Consider the following 16,387-nt stretch of genomic DNA (forward strand, 5'->3'; position numbering starts at 1 on the left):
GAAGGGCAAGAAGAGCATGAAGGGCAAGAAGAGCATGAAGGGCAAGAAGAGCATGAAGGGCAAGAAGAGCATGAAGGGCAAGAAGAGCATGAAGGACAAGAAGAGCATGAACGGCAAGAAGAGAAATTCTATCCCCCCTTCACTCTCACTCATCTTGCAAGGGGGAGGGGGGGTTCTTTCGTTCTTTCGGATACAGCAGAAGCTGGAGCTGTATGAATTGAATTGAAAGAGGATAAATATCCTAGGTATGAGATACTATCAGATAGCCAGATCCTGCTAGATAAGATAGCTCAGAGCATGTCGTGTACTCTCTGAGAACATGTACTTGTGAGCCGTGTACTTTCACAGAACATGTACTTGTGAGAGAGAGCGAGCGTGTACTTTGAGATATGAAACCCGTAACCCGTAACCCTTGACCCAAGACGTCAAATCGTCGTCGGTGTTTTTCCTCCTCTTTCTTGAGCCAGTACAAGCCACTGCTCAAATTGGGTGATATCAATCTGATCCATACCTATGAAACCCTTCCAAGTCACGAATAGTCGTCAGTGTTTTCCTCCTCTTTCTTGACCCAGTCGTCGAATCGACGTCAGTAGTTTTCCTGCTCTCTCTTGAGCCACTGCTCAAATCAATCTGATGGCCCATACCAGCAGGGCACATCGCCGTGTTTCTGATTTTGTGAATCGGGACCACAGCGGTATTGCACGTCCACTGCGAAACCATGATAACGTAAGGAAATCCGAAAGGAAAGTCAAAAGGAAATCCGCCACTTGTTCCATTATTCCTAAAAGATGTTGGAAGGAGATACCGAAAGATTGGTTGTTGGTTGTTGGTTGATGTTGGCACTGCTTCCAGTAACCCCGAGGGATCAGCTTGCCCTCGATCCTCACACTCGACGCTCAATGCTGGACCGGTTAGCATGTTCCGACCTCAGACGTGCTTGCAACGATGGGTGCCCAGACTGGGCAGTGAGTACCCAGGTAGCGAGTGAGGGCAGTGAGTACTCAGAGTTGGTAGGAGTGAGGGCATATCTGAAGGCAGATCAAACATACCGTATGTACTGCCGAGGTAGGGCAAATCTAAAACCTGTCAAACTTGGCGTTGAATCTTTCCTCCTCGTTTCTATCCTCTCGAGCGAATTCGATCAGCATCCTGTGAGCATATACCCTCTCCGGGTCTTTGTCATTGAACCAGATCTCGGGGTAATAGCCCAACACGGTGGCCAGACTGTTGACGTCCTTCTTTTTATCGAGGTGGAAGAAGATGAGTTCGAGCACCACAAGGGGAACGTTTTGGAAGGCAGTGAGATGGATGGGCGCGTCCACGGTACGGCCCTGGTCAGCAAAATACTTCTCCTCCTGGTCCTTCCAGTAAAGATCCTTTCTTTTACGGGACCAAATAATAGGCTGTCTAGTGCAGGGGTGTCGGAACATGAGGTCGCCGTTTCTCGTGCCGTGGATGAGGTCGGCTGGATACTTCTCGCCCTTCACGTCCCTGCCATGTTGTAGAAAGTACTTGAGGTCAAGGACACGGAAAAGGGGATGTACTAATGCCTGAGACCAACACCACTCATGGATATAGAATTTGTCATCAGGCCGGGGTTTCCCTGTTCAACACTGTGAGATAAGGCACTTTTTGGTACGGGATATGGGATGGGATATGGGATAGGGATATGAGTGTCAAGACTTACATTTGCACGACTTCGGCGGCGTAAGACTGTAGGGCAACTCGGGATACTTGATCATGAAGCCCGGCGGGCCTGGTCTGTATACCTTGACAGCCTTTTCGCATATGATACACATTCCGTAGAAGTCGCGAGAGCCTTCGCCAGGTACCCGTGGGGATTCCTCATGCAATATTTTGAGGATATCCATTTTCGCTTGGAGCCTTTCGACCGAGTGAGGTTTCCTGCTATTCGAGGAAGGTCCGGCAGGTTCGTTTGCGATTGCGGTATCTCCTGCGGTGTCTGCGGCGTCTTCTGCGGCGTCTTCTGCGGCGTCTTCTGCGGCGTCTTCTGCGGCGTCTTCTGCGGCGTCTTCTGCGGCGTCTTCTGCGGTGTCTTCTGCGTCTTCTCCGGCGTCTTCTCCGGCGTCTTCTGCGACGTCTTTCCTGGAGTCTTCTGCGACGTCTTTCCTGGCGTCTCGCATGGCGTCTCTCATGGCGCTCATGGCGTCTCTCACGGCGGCTGACTCTGCGAGCATTTTGTCGATCTGACTTTCCGTGTATCCCAAAGACAACGGCGGTCTATCGATTGGATCAATTCCCGGTTCGACCAAAGGTTCTTCCTGTAGGCCTGGCAAGGGGTTCGGGCTGGTTGCGGGAGCTTTGCCCTTGCCCTTGGCCTTGCGTTTGCCCTTGCCTCTAGCTTTGACCATTCTTTCTCGGCACCCTGCCAGTAAGGCTGAGAATGATTGATGTGGGAAGGAGGGCCAAATGGGCCAGGTTGTCGAAAAGACAATGCAGTCCGACGATACAGGAAGATTGGAAGAGGGGGAGGAGATACGGCAAAGATAGCCGCAGCGGGGGAGAGCGAGAGAAGAGAAAGAGGAAGAAGTCAGGCTGAGGAGGGGAAGGTCTTGACATATATACTCTGTGCTATTTAGACGCCAGGAACAAAGTTACTCCGCCTCTGGGTCGGTGTGTGTGGTTGTAGATTACGTCAGGTAACTGGATGCTTTTGGTGCTTTCTGGTGCTTTTGCTTTGGTGGGTGGTGCTGGGGTTTGGGGTGGGGGGTACTACTACTACTATGTACAAGGGGTGGGGTAGTGGTGGGCCAAGAAGCCAAGTCTCCAGTCTTCCCACAACCCACAATCCACAATGCCCGGGGTCAATATTAATTGCCATCCACTGATTTACTAGTTACATGATTCAGGGTCTGTTGTTCAGTCAGCTACATGATTCAGTTACTTTTCGGGCCTGTTGTTCGGCCAGGCACCTAGCCAGGCATATGATTCTACCAAACTTAAGCACTAACTTAGGCATTCCCAGCCTTGCCCTTTAACTAGAAGGCTAGTGTATATAGGCACACCTATATTATTAGGGGTCCCCTAAACCCCTTTAATAGAGATAAATTTAGGCACTAATATTAGGTATTCTAGCCTTGCCCTTTAACTAGAAAACTAGTATAGGCACGCCTAATCGTCAGGGCTCCCCCTATACCTCTTTGATGGAGAACATGGAACATTTCAACCTTTGACAGACCAAGTCTGCTCTACGGAGTACACCGATCATAATTTAGGTCGATCTCGACAATCTGTCCACGCGGGTTGTTTGTTGGGTGGATTTTGTTCCGCAGGGCACATGGGCCCGAAGGCTGGTTTAAGTATGCTACACACATTATATATAAACCTTGCGCTCCCCAGCGAAATGACCCTTTGATAGAGAACATGGAACATTTCAACCTTACAAATCAGCGTTGAACAGCGCATTGGGCCAAGTACACTGACCAAGTCCAAGTGCGAATCCAAGTGGGCGCAACGCAGACTTGTCCGCCATGGTAGGTTGATTGTCTGAGCCGCACCGCAGCACTGCAGCTTTGACGTTGAATCCGGATCGTCACAGCCGAAAGGGCTTCCCTTCTTTTGGGGCAACTAGTCACTGATGGGACCGGATAGCCTGTGGGCATGGCGTGGTTGGGCAGTTCTGTATGTATCAGATATCAGATATGAGACGTCCTGGCTTGGGACTCAAGCCTTCCCGCCTGCCGGAACCATAGCTCGACCAGTGAGTTAGGTCTCAATTCGCATTGGCGGCATTCGCCTTCTTCGTGGCGCGGCCTGACTCGGCGTGACTCGGCGAGGCTGGCATCCTGCAGACCATGTCATGGCGCCTGACGTAGGCGTCTATGCCCGGGAAATCGGCTTGGTCGAGCATGGAGGACTCGACTTCTTGAATGGCGGCACTGTCGAGGTTCTCAGGCACACTGTCACCGCCCAGCGGCGGCTGCCTGTAGGCGATGTTGAGGTTGAACGTGCGTTGTAGAACCGACGTGTACGAGATAGAGTCGACGTGCTCAAAGGCGAAAAGGCGACGGGATTCTTGAAGCCGAAGAAGATGCCGGTCTGTAGGAAGAACACAGTAGCGACTGTACGCCGACCGGCATGTTGGGTGAGGCATGTTGGCAACGCCTCGACACGAGCACGAGCACACGATGACCCGAGTTCTGCTCGTTTTGGGAACTCGGCAGCCTTGCCTTGCCTTGCCTTGCGTTGTCTTGTCTTGCCCTGTCTTGCCTTATCTCGCCTTGCCCTGTCTTGTCTTGTCTTAACTTGCATTGCCTTGCATCGCCATGTCTTGCCCTACCTAGCGTTGACTTGTCTTGTCTTGCATTGTCTGCCCTATCTTGCCTTGCCTTGCCCAGCTGGCTCCGATGCCACCGGTAGGAACAATGATTGATTAGTTGGTGTTGCCTCTGAAGCAAGAGGAAGTTTCCCTCCGCTCCCTCGACGCTTCTCTCCTTCGATTCTTCTCTCTCTCGCTGCTTCGACTCTCCTTCAAGGAGTCGAGTCCAATGTTGGCATGAATGCAGCCATCGGGACTCGGACTCGGACTCGGACTCGGACTCGGACTCGGACTCGGACTCGGACTCGGACTCGGACTCGCTATGAGGCTGATGCTGGACTGGACTGGACCGTCCTACTAGTAGTAGTCAGGACCTAGTAACCCACTCGCCATCCGTTTTGTTTAGATGTCCACTTGACCTCTGGACCTCTTGACACCTTGACTTGACATTTGGACCTCTTGACTTGACCTCTGCACCTCTGAACCTCTTGACCTCTGCACCTTGACTCTTGACCTCTGCATCTTGACTTCTGCATCTTGACCTCTTGACCTCTTCCCCATGGACTCAAGCATGTCCAGAACGTCCTGTCATTCTGACCAATGACAGTCAAACTTTGCAGCTGTAGTTATAGTTGTAGTTGTAGTCATATGCTAGGAAGACATGTAGCGGTAACAGTAGCACAGCAGTAAGAGGAACAGGAACAGGAATATCAACGAGAACAGGAACAGTAAGAAGACCAGGAACAGGAACAGGAATAGGAACAACAAGAAGAAGAAGAGAAACAAGAACAGGAACCGGCACGGAACCGGCCGCAGACAACCTCTCTCAGACGGACACGCCTTTCGCCGTGCTTGCGTGAGGACGTCATCGCAGCTTAGCTTAAGGTAGCTTGCGAGCGTGCGCGTGCCAGAGGGCCAAGCCTAAGCCCCTTCCTTGCCAGTCAGTTCCGGTTCCTGTCAAACAGTCTAGATACCTGAGAGCATCGCCCAGCACCTTGAGTCTCTATCATTATCCATAAGACAGGTACCTCTCATCGATCATTCATAAGACATGTACCTCTACCAGCGGCGGAGGCGATGGACTGATTCTCATCTGATTCGATTCACACCCAATCAATGGCCTCCCTTACCTTTCTCTTCGGTGGCTTACGCACTGGCATTGCAGAGTCCCGCCTCCAGAGTGAAGCGGTTGCATTCCACGCGGTACGCAGTTTCGACGAGTGCGACGTCCAGGTCCACGCGTGGCCAGCGACATAACATTCACTGATGAATCGGTAACGTTCCCGTATTCCGGGCACGCGTCGCAGAACCACCGGCAACCTAGCTCCAAGCAACGTGGCCACTCTGTCACCCGGGGCGGCGTCCCACGTGTTCCCAAAGAAGCCGCCCTTGGTCATGAAGCAGCGACGGTTCCACGTCGTGGTTTGAAGCTGGTCCAGGATCTCCGCGGGCACCGAGGCGTTCTTGGTGACACAGTCCGTGGCGCAGCGAAGGACGGCGGCCCAGTCTTTCCATATTTCAACCTCCCCCCCATTGTCGTCAGCAAAGATAGCATTATCTCCCAGGAAGAGGGTTCGCCAGTATGCCTCATACAAGGTTCTGCGGTTGTCATATGGTGGCGGCCTGGTGCCGTTGGCGGCTGGTCTAGCTTCGTGCAGACTTACTTGATCCAACATAATTCCACGAAGCTTAACTCTTGGATTGGGATAGGGATTGTCGGGATTTGGATCGGCCGGTGGGATTTCACGTGGGCTCCAGATATGTTTCCCAAGCCCTGGGACTTTTCGTAGCTTCACATCCCACGCTTCACGCATACACTCACTCCATTGCATGAAGCCACGGGTGTATGGCATGCGATCTCCCACCACCTCAATGCGGTCATCGATCGTTCCTTTGGTCTGCAGCGTCTTTCCGTATTGAAGTAGAGGCGCAAGGCCCTTGGAAGGGAACCCGTCGGCAACTAGTGATTCGTATTTCAGTTCTGTGACCCTCTCTTCCGGAGAAAACTGGGTGGTCCAGTCCGGCACCCAGCTCGGTAGGTCCAAGGCTGAGGCGTGCGGATGTCTCATGTTGGCCAATGACAGGAGATCGAGACTGTTAGAATACTGGAAAATGAGGCCCATGGCGCGTGTATATGCTTTCGTGACGTCCTCACTATAGTCGGGGCCGATGATTCTGCCCACACAGTCATCCACCAGTCCCAGCAACCCGTAGACCTTATCCCGCGGGTCCGTGGTGAGTTGGTGACGACACTTGGCAAGAAGATTGCAGAAAAAATCAAACTGCACTCCGAGGTACTTGTCGTCTAGATCGGTGTCTTCGCCCGGCAGTTGTCTCCATTGTGTCGATCCCATCTTGAACACGGCGTCGTAGAGGGCGAGGTGAGCCTGCATCTTGGCCTCATCGTCTCCAGAGCTGATGGGTACATGCGACAGAGACAACGCCCGGAGATCGTCCAGAAACGAGCGGAAGGGTATGGACACTCGACCGAGCTGGAGAGAAGCCCTTTCTGGCAATCGAGATTCTTGAATTACCCACAACCGCGTCCACCACGGATTGTCGATGACCACATGTAGTATTTTTCGAGCGGATGCACGATTTTTTATCACACCATCCACCCAGTCTCCCTTCTCCAGCTCGGCCAACATCCAGTCTGGTAGGTCGGCGGGCGGACGACCTAGCCAGATGATGATATGACTTGCAAACGTGTAGATATATCGCATAAGTCGGATCTGCTTCGCCCGCTCGTCCAAAGCAGCTGGGTCAAGACCTTGGTTGATGCACAGCGCGTCCACCCAGAGAACGATAGATTTGTCGCGTCTTCGGATGTATCGAAGCGCGTCGTACAGGTTCTCCGGCACGTACTAGGGCCGTTGTTGCAGTTGGATGGCCACTTTGCGCATGGGGTCGCCCCACACCCAGGAGATGGCCTGGAAGACCGGTCGGCTTTCTAGACTCGTGGTCTTGAGCGTACATACCGGTATGCTGTCGATGTGGTCGGCCGGCTGAAGAGTCACGACACGGATCTCGTTGGGGTGGTGAAGAGGTGGAAAAATGTCTGTGTCGGGCAGCTCTTGCGCATTAGACGGAAGAGACATGGTGATTGCTCCCGTAGAGCCGGTGGCAGTGGATAGCACCGAGGCTGGATGGTTGCGGCAAGGACAAGGAGAATCGAGATTATAGGAAGGATGTAGGATGTAGGATGGGATGTAGGATGTAATGTAGGATGTAATGTAGGATGTAGGGAGGTGCGGCTGAAGTTGAGAGCTATGCGCAGATAACATCTAGCGAGCTTGGACGACACGTGATCTCGGATTTCGCAGGGTATATATAGAAACAGTCCGGGCAGCCATGGTAGGCTTATGCTCTTGCTCATGCTCTTGCTCTGCACACATATCAAGTTGAAGTTGATTAAACTCGAATCTTGGGAACTTCAAGGCTACTCAGGAATCGTTGGCGTTGGCATTGGCGTTGGCGGGGCATCTTTGTCTCCGTCTTCGGGACAGAGGCAGCGGCAGACCGACCGTGCGGTGCGAGGACCGGCCCTTAGGCTTCAAGTTCAACCTAAGCCTTTTAGCCTTGGGCGTGTCATGGAGATCCTCCTTACTACCGAGTACTTGTAACTTAGTCCTTGGACCTGGAAGTCAGATCTAACTCGGTACTCCGTACTCAAGTCAACATAACTTGATACCGATGGTAGCCACCTGCTAACCATGGATCGAGGACACCCTGTGTGGTGCTGTGCGTACAGCTGCACATGCTATTCTTCCCAAACACACTTGCCGAGGTCCAACACTTACACAGCGCACTGTGGGATCTGGCATTCAATTCCAGTTCAAGTTGGGACTTAGGGCTCCTACGCCTGCCCTTCTTGGCTAAGGGGCTCTACTCTTACCGCAGACTATCCCGTGCTCGCTCAACCTGCCAAATGCGCGCCTCCTCGCAGCTCCTGTTGCTGTGTAGAATCAACAATCACCAGCTTTCACCGTCTTTCCCATCTTGTCGTCCAAGTCCATCCCCCAAAACTCTCCAGATGGGATTGCACTGTTCAGCAACAGATGGCTAGTAGCCACACAACTCCACGCCTCCCCATCGGCAAAGTCAAAGCGGTGGTGGATCATGCCCACAGACTCCAGAGATAGCACTCTTCGCTTCGGGCACCGTCCAGATCCTAGCGCGGCACGCATCGGCACGATCGGAGCTAAGCGGACCCTGAGTCCAACTTGATCTGATGTCAAAATATCAATCAGGGCAAACATCATGGATCATAGGACAAACATGATGGATCATGGGATCAGCTCAAGAGGTCCGAGGAAGACAGTGTGACGTTGACGATCTGGTAGTGCCGGTCCTGTTCGAAATCACCCCAGCCAACTGCGGCGGCCTAAGCAGGTAATCGGCGATTCCACTCAACTGGACTGAATCTTCGTTGACAATCCAGCCATCTACGAAGCGTCATCGCCGATGCTTTCAACAGAGCCTGGACAAACTTCCCGGTTGCTTGTGCAGATTTGCCACCTCCAGGGCATCGAGATCGAGAACACTGCCTGCGTCGTCAGCTAACCGAAGGAGACAAGCGACAAGAGAACAGGAGACCAAGGCATCGAGAAGGTACCGAGACTCTCTGAAATGAGTGGTTGTCCTCCCCGGAGACTTGATTGAGCTTTGGCAGCCATACACTATGGAAATGCAGCTGCGGCATTGGTTCTACCGACTTGGGGGATGGCTTTGGCAGGCACTAGAATCGCCCTTTGTGTCTCATACCTTTCGGTACCTCAGATCAGGGCAAGCAAACATCTGGAAACACCACATCATTTCCCCCTCGGTCTCCGAGTCAAACAATCTATCTGTCTCAACTGGTCCAGGTATGTCGTGTACATTGTTTGCTTTCATGCAGGGACGGAGACCATCCCAGAGGAGCATAGCTCCAGTCGACACATCACATTACAATTACAACACGGCTGGATATCAAACAAGACCAATTGCCCCCTCCTGGGAAGCTCAGTCTACTTCTCTCAACCTCTTTTCCTCTCTTCCTCTCTCCTCCCAACCTCTCTTCTTCTCTTCTTCCAACATCCATTCCTCTCTTCTCACAACTTCTCTTCCTCTCTTCTGCTTCATATGCCCAGAAATCGACAATGCGGACTCGGATTGATGCTCACTTTTCCCAGCCTGGCAGATGCAACACTGTCGGATGGGGAGAAACCTCCAATGGCACGCTCATTCCTGTTCGTCCTGGTGTTGTGTACAATGGCTGCTGTGGCCCTTTTCTGCCAGGAGAAGTACACGGCGCGATACCGCCTCCGGGCCAGCATCGAGAAGTTCCAGTCCCCACCAGCTTTCGCGATCCTCTCCTGCCTCGACAAGTTGAAGTCTGCAACGGCAACGGCAACGGCAGCAACAACGGCAGTTTCGATCCTCTTCAGTCTGGTGGAGTCTACAGCGGCAGGCCTGGCTGTGGCCTTCAGCCTGGCGAGGTCAACAATGGCACCTTTGGTCGTGTCAAGCTTCCGCCTCTCCTCCGCGCCCAAGACCCCAATGCCAACATTAGCCTGACCCGGCAGGTCCAGATTCTCAATGGCAGGCGCAACTTTAGTCCTTACAATCCTGGTGGAGTTTACCATGGCCTGCGCAGTCCATTCCAGTCCGGTGAAGCCTCCAATCCACACCTGCACCATGTCAATCCAGGCCGAGTCTCCGATGCCAGCCATCATTCTGTCCAGCATGACAATACCTCGATGATCAACTCTGGCATTGTCCAGCAGGGTCACATCTCTGGCATTGTCCAGCATGACCACGTCTCTACTGGCAGTGGTCATTTGGTCGCGCCGGAGCATACCCCGATGGTCAACTCCGGCCTCGTCCAGCAGGGTTACGTCGCCGGCCTCGTCCAGGAGGGTCACGTCTCCGGCCTTGTCCAGCATGGTCACGTCTCCGGCCTTGTCCAACAGGGTCACGTCTCTACTGGCAGCGTTCGTCTGGTCAGGCCGGAAGATGTCTTGCGAAGCAACTCTCGCCTCGACCAGTATTTCGTTGCCCAGCCTGATACTAACAGCATCTCCAATGCCAAATTCAACTTCGGCTATGTCCCACCGTACGGAGTGTCTCGGTCTGACTCCCTCACCACCCAGCCGGGTGACTGTGACTCTGTTCGGTCTGATGACCTGGGCGACGACAGCGACTTTGGATCTGTCCAGCCTGAGCCTGTCTACAGACACCACCTTGATCCTGTCCGGCCTGGCCAAGTCTTCTATCACAGATATCTAATCCATCGCAAGCTCGGCAAAGGTGGCAGCTCGACGGTATGGCTGGTGACCGACCAGAGGTAAGACCAGCCCCATCCAACCCGTCATGATATCAACTGGTGACCAACTAATGGTACTAGAGTCGGCCAGTACCGAGCCTTGAAGGTATCCCATGTCGTTGGCCATAACGAGCGATTCAATACTATCGAGCGGGATGTCATGGAACACTTGCGCAACTTTGACCCTGACCATCCGGGAAGACGACACGTCGCTATGCTATTCGAGTCCTTCGAGTACATCACGCCGTATGGACGACATCTCTGCTTGGTATTGGAGCCTATGGGCGAGACTTTGAGAACCTTCTCCAGCATGTTTGAAGACCATGAGATTCCTTATCCCCTGATGCAACTCTTCACCAAACAGTTGGTAGTTGGGATGGGATATGCTCACGGGGCGGGTATCATACACGGAGGTAAGCCCACACCAACAATGGAAGATGCATTGATTGAGTGCCTCGTACCTTAGCTTGCTCAAGATCGACAGACACTGACCTTTTTTCATCTACAGATATCAAATGCCAAAACATTATGGTGAGGATCAACGATGTGGCCGTCATCGACAAGTACTTGAGGAAAACTTCGCCCAACTTCGCCACCACTGTCCCCGCGAGGGGCCAGAGCCTCCGAGGCCACTACCTTCCCAGAGACAGCAATCTGATGGAACTCGAGGTTGTTCTGGTGGACTGGGGATCTGCCAGCTGGACCAAACATCCCCGCGAAGACATCCAACCGGTTCCGCTACAGGCCCCGGAACTCATGATCGGCGCTCCGTGGGGTCCCAGAGTGGATATCTGGGGTTTGGGCATAGCCCTCCTCGAAATGCTCGACAGCTCTCGACGCTTCAATTGTGATGGCCGACCCACTCACAGCAAAGGCGGCACCGTTGACAATCTCAAGCAGAACGACAATCTCAAGCAGAACGACAATCTCAAGCAGAACGACAATCTCAAGCAGAACGACAATCTCAAGCAGAACTTACAGGAGCTCGTTGCACTCTTTGGACCCATACCTCGTGAGTTGATGGACAAGGGCAACCAGGCATTGGTGGAGCGGTACCTCGATCATAAAGGGGAGGTCCGTGACCGAGTCCCCTCTCAACCCACTAGACTGGAGGTCTGGGTGGTCTGTCTGATCAAGCGACAGCAAAAGGATTCCCTTGAGCTTTTCCTTGCCACCATCCTGAAGGTTGATCCCTTCTGGCGTCCTACGGCCACGAATTTGTTGAAACATCGTTGGGTCAAAACGCCGGGCCCGGATGTGCTCTATCGTGTTGAGTGGGAGGATTGAGCCTCCATTGACCTCCATTTCGGTTATCCTTTCGGTTATCCCTTGGGTCTTTGTTGGGTTTCGGGTTTATGATGCAGGCAAAGCCATCTCAAGCAACAACGATGGCACAGATAATGAATCAAGGCAACAAGGCAACAATGGTGAAGGCAAATGATATGACATGGGGAACACCGATGGTCCGGCACAGGCAAATTGACATGAACAACCATCACGATGATGCAGGTCTGCCGACATCATGAGCAGTAACGATGACGATGACGAGCTGTTCTTTTGTGAACACATGTACTGATGGCGATGGTGGTGGCAATGAAACTAGGAACTATCTGTCCAACTGTCCAACTAGTCTACTCTCCTTTGCAGATAGTGAAATGGAATTTTGTTGGAATGGAACGGGAATGAACTTTGTATTCGAACATGAGTCCGACTTCCTAGGAAGAAGACAACACTCCTTGCTTTGAACACGAGTCCGATTTCCTGAAGACAACACTCCTCATACTGTACACGCTGGGCGTTGATCGTATTGTACAGCAGGTCGACAGCCTACCGAGCTTGTTGACGTTGTAAAATGAAGGTTGAAATATTCCCCTGTTCGCTATCAACGGGTCCCGGGGGGAGCGCATGCTATATAGTATAGATAGGATGGCACCTAAACGTGCCTCTCTGGTTAAAGCACAGGGCTGGGGATGCCTATGGTTTGACAGACGTCTAGGGGTATGTATATATATATTTAAAGTCCGCTTGGTTCGAACATGGACTTCCTAGGAAGATGATAACGCCACTTGCTTCGAACACGGACTACCTAGGAAGAAGACAACACTACTTACACTTGCACTAGCCTCGGCCTATATCGTGCTTTGACTCATTATGAAGATGAAGAAGTAATCAGATCAGGTTAGGTTCTAATTCTAAGTCGCTATAGCATGCATGTGAGGTCCCCATTCCAACTCTAAGTCGCTATAGCATGTGAAGTCCTCATTCCAACTCTAAGTCGCTATAGTATATAAACCCAAGTCTCGACGGGCACGGAGTACGGAGTACGAACCAACCCCTCCTGATTCGTGCCCGGCATGATGCCGGCATCATGCCGTCGAGACTCAAAGAAGGTGTCCTATAGTATGTCCTGAGAGCGTTTCCGTTTCCGACACGGAAGTCAAAGCTCGAAGGCGAAGGCGACAAATACTAGTATGTCCGAAGTCCTGAGAGAGACAAATACTACTACTAATGTCAGACCTACGCAGGGAGGAGTGGCCGAATTCGCAATGCAGCGACGAGGAATGGAAATCCCGGAGTACGTAACGATCAATGTCCGACGTTCGTGTCGTCCGTCTGGAGACGGAGGGGTTGGATCTTTTCTTTTCAGTCACCTCTGCCTCAAGGAGGTTTGTTTCCCTTTCCCTTCGTGAATCACGTCTCTTGCAAAGTCTTGAGGGGGGGCGTTGCTCGAGGAAGAAGAGGTCGGTTTGCTGTGGCGTTGATCATATGCAATAGGTCGACAGCTTATCGAGCTGGCTGACGTATGGAGGGATACAGGTCCAATGGCTTCGAAGATGGACTTCTTGAAGACAACGCGCCGTATACTGTAGACGCTGGGCGTTGATCGTATTGTGCAGCAGGTCGACAGCTTTGCGAGCTGGTTGACGTATGGAGGCATACATTTGAAATTCGCTTGCAGTTTCGAATGCCTCCATGTCCGAGCTAGCTAGCAGTGGTCGAGTCTGATAGTGCATGTTCTGTCCCACCACCATGGACAAGAAATAGCCATGTGTGCTGCTCTGTGGTTTCGTCAAAGGAAAGGGTTTGGGAACTGAAATAGCCAGCTGTTGTGCTGCTCTTGGTCTCGTCAAAGGACAGTGTTTGGGAACTCGAACCTCGGGATGAAGGAAGGAAAAGACCAAGGAGGTCGGAATGCTGTAAAAGACAACGGTGCTCTCAAGTTCTTGCTCGCGTTTGGCATGCAGCTTCGTGCTGTAGACTTTCAATTCAGCGGCTTTGGAAGACAATCGGATCGAGGCATCTCTCAACAGAGGACGCCTGCCTGAACTTGGACGGGCGAGCAGATCTGCCCTTTGAATGCTCCGACCGCTGTACGCTCAGTCCCGGCCATTTTGGACATGATGTTTGTCTGAGAATAAGCAATCGCGTGCAATACCACGTATGGTGCAGCGACTTGGAGGCACTCCCAGAGGTATCCAATGCTCCTGTCTCTGCGGCATGGTTGATGGCGCCCCCATACTGCTCCTGTCTTTGCGGCATGGTTGATGGCGCCTCCATAGGTGATGTCGGATCACTCGGCGACTGTCACCCGCGAATTGGGCATCGAAGCAGTTAGAGACCAATGTGGTGGTTCTAGACGTACGCGCGCGCCATCGTTGTCCTAGCCTTGTCGAAACTAGAGCAGATCTTCTCATTTGCTGGAAGTCTCATCAAGGTAGTGTGTCCACATCTGCTGAGGACTCTGATCAGGTCCGTCTCCCGTCGAGCACGCCTGAGAGGGCGCGCTTCCTGATAGGCATCCCAAGTCGACGTTCGAATCCATCATGTCGAAGCTGCTCGTGTTCCGGAACTGAAAAGGAGAAGCGGCTTCGGCATAGCTGCATTCGGCCAATATCAGCTTTCGACAATCTGGCTTGGGATATATCTGGTACGCATGGCAAATGTGATCGTCATTCTGACGTAAAATCCACAGCGTGAAGGCGGCTTCATCATGAACATAATCCTGATGAGTGGTATTGATCCTTCCGCAACGAGCGACTGATCTCTGTTGCCTGCTGGTGAAGGCGACTTCATCATGAATAAGTTCTGCCGAATCCTTCGGCATCGAACGACCGATCTCTGTTGCCTTCTTGAACACTGCGAGAGGTCTGGTGTCCAACCCATAAACCAGTCTGCTCAATCGTCAATGCCTGGACACCAGGGGAGCTCTTCGGCAGCAGCCTGACCGGTCTCGTTCATGTTCACCCTCACCCTCATCCTCACGCCGTGCCCATTCTTCAGCAACTGCGTGGGCCCATGGTCGCCTTGTTGGAAGTACATGTCCAGAATCTCGTCGATGTCAGTCACGAGTCGCAGCTGTTGACCCGGATCCTCCTCCACGTCGTGTGGAACCAAGGGGCTAGAGACTCCGGGTTTGTGTCTTATCCATCTCTAACGTCCGATTCCAGTGTCTGACCATCCTCCACACCATTATGCCCCCGGCTCGGCCTCAAGCCTTGGGAGACGTGCGGAAAGGGGTTGCGCAGGTCCAAATTTATCGTATTCCGAAGAGCAACGGAAGGAAACGACAATGGCCCCAAAAGAGGCCTGAAGGCACCCCCACTCGAGTACTTTTCAATTTGTAGGTGCCGTGTGGAGAGGAGATGGATGGTATTAAACCTCCCGTCCCAGCTGTGATGAGGAACTCAATCCCCGATGACAGTGAAGATGGACAGAAGTAAGATATGACGTCCAAAGCAATCCTTGAGAAGAATGATGTCCATGTGATCGAAGGTACCCAGTTGATCAGAACACCAGCCTCGTAAATTTTGGTGCTGCCTAGAATTATGACAGAGACGATGAGATATGAATGACAGTCTCTGATTGTTGCGTTCATACTGTAACCAATGTGCGACAGTTGTTGGAGCCCTGTTTCATGTTGAGCTTCCGGAAGGGCAGCTCAGGACAGAAGAAAGTAAACGCCTCGTAGGTCGTAGGCGGTGAATGTTGGTTGGGATGCCTTCATTTTCCAGAGCTTGGAGCCGGAGAGTCAGGGGGCGGTTAGAAAGTTATGAATCCCCTATTGTCAATGGTGAAAGAGCCAACTCGAGGTTGTGAGATTTTTGCTAGCGAGACCATGATATAAAATAGATCCCTAAATAGGTTCTGTCGGCGTAATGGATCGTGTCTATGAGAATAAAATATCTGTCGCCGTGACGGATCGTGTCTGTGAGAATAGAATGTCTTAGAGAGCATCTGACGCTGCTCAACATACGGCAGGAGAAGGTAATCCGTGCGAAGCGCACATGTTCGACTGTCGGGGACAAACGGTGACGGTAATTGGTATCTGGCGAATGTGCGAAGTCGATTTGAGAACCATCGTCGGAGTCGGCATAAGAAGGATAAGAAGGATGTGTGCTTAAGAGGCCTGAACTGCTTTCTTTTAGACTTGATCGAGAAGGCTGGGTCAAAGAGATAAGCATACAGTGATCCCAGCAGAGAGGCCAAACCGTCAGAGCATGGGATGGGACCTCCGGAGAGCCTTGTCAAATATAGATATATGTGGCGGCTTCGTATCGAATATTCTCGCCGATGTTTCCAGCGAAAAAATCCTCTCCAATTCGTACGCGAGAGGAACGCGGAATAGAACGCGGTTGTGCCCATTCCATTTAACATGAACAGGAATATATAGGTTGAAACTTCCATAGATCAGTCAGAGACCTGTGAAAGCTCGCAAGCATTTGTTCTGACGTTGAGATGTTGTGCAACAAGGTGAAGAATGTCATCCTCATTCTCCAGAAGTTCGACTATACTCGATTCGTCTC

At 52.2% G+C, this 16,387-nt stretch overlaps 5 protein-coding genes across 5 annotated transcripts; 1 reads left to right on the forward strand and 4 right to left on the reverse strand.

The window, feature by feature from the left end:
- Window positions 1–1,076: 1,076 nt before the first annotated feature.
- A1O3_06100 (uncharacterized protein) lies at window positions 1,077–2,372 on the reverse strand (the record flags this gene model as incomplete). The annotated part of the gene is made up of 2 exons (XM_007736220.1): window positions 1,077–1,603; window positions 1,688–2,372. The coding sequence occupies 2 exons, from the start codon at window positions 2,370–2,372 to the stop codon at window positions 1,077–1,079; spliced, it is 1,212 nt and encodes a 403-aa protein (XP_007734410.1).
- A 1,361-nt stretch (window positions 2,373–3,733) lies between these two features.
- A1O3_06101 (uncharacterized protein) lies at window positions 3,734–4,114 on the reverse strand (the record flags this gene model as incomplete). The annotated part of the gene is made up of 1 exon (XM_007736221.1): window positions 3,734–4,114. The coding sequence occupies one exon, from the start codon at window positions 4,112–4,114 to the stop codon at window positions 3,734–3,736; it is 381 nt and encodes a 126-aa protein (XP_007734411.1).
- A 1,268-nt stretch (window positions 4,115–5,382) lies between these two features.
- On the reverse strand, window positions 5,383–7,377 carry A1O3_06102 (uncharacterized protein; the record flags this gene model as incomplete). Its single annotated transcript, XM_007736222.1, has 2 exons — window positions 5,383–7,143; window positions 7,198–7,377. The coding sequence occupies 2 exons, from the start codon at window positions 7,375–7,377 to the stop codon at window positions 5,383–5,385; spliced, it is 1,941 nt and encodes a 646-aa protein (XP_007734412.1).
- A 2,040-nt stretch (window positions 7,378–9,417) lies between these two features.
- Window positions 9,418–11,870, forward strand: A1O3_06103 (CMGC/SRPK protein kinase; the record flags this gene model as incomplete). The annotated part of the gene is made up of 3 exons (XM_007736223.1): window positions 9,418–10,604; window positions 10,665–10,996; window positions 11,092–11,870. 3 exons carry the CDS (start codon window positions 9,418–9,420, stop codon window positions 11,868–11,870), a joined length of 2,298 nt encoding a protein of 765 aa, XP_007734413.1.
- A 3,689-nt stretch (window positions 11,871–15,559) lies between these two features.
- A1O3_06104 (uncharacterized protein) lies at window positions 15,560–16,010 on the reverse strand. The gene has a single exon (XM_007736224.1). The coding sequence runs from the start codon at window positions 15,816–15,818 to the stop codon at window positions 15,624–15,626; it is 195 nt and encodes a 64-aa protein (XP_007734414.1). The 5' UTR covers window positions 15,819–16,010; the 3' UTR covers window positions 15,560–15,623.
- Window positions 16,011–16,387: the final 377 nt, after the last annotated feature.

Source organism: Capronia epimyces (assembly GCF_000585565.1).
Source record: "Capronia epimyces CBS 606.96 chromosome Unknown aczIQ-supercont1.5, whole genome shotgun sequence".
NCBI classification, from domain to species: Eukaryota; Fungi; Ascomycota; class Eurotiomycetes; order Chaetothyriales; family Herpotrichiellaceae; genus Capronia; species Capronia epimyces.

Coding starts and splice junctions, on each gene's coding strand:
- A1O3_06104 (XM_007736224.1), bottom strand. CDS start 15,818: ATGCTCTCTAAGACATTCTATTCTCACAGACACGATCCGTCACGGCGA.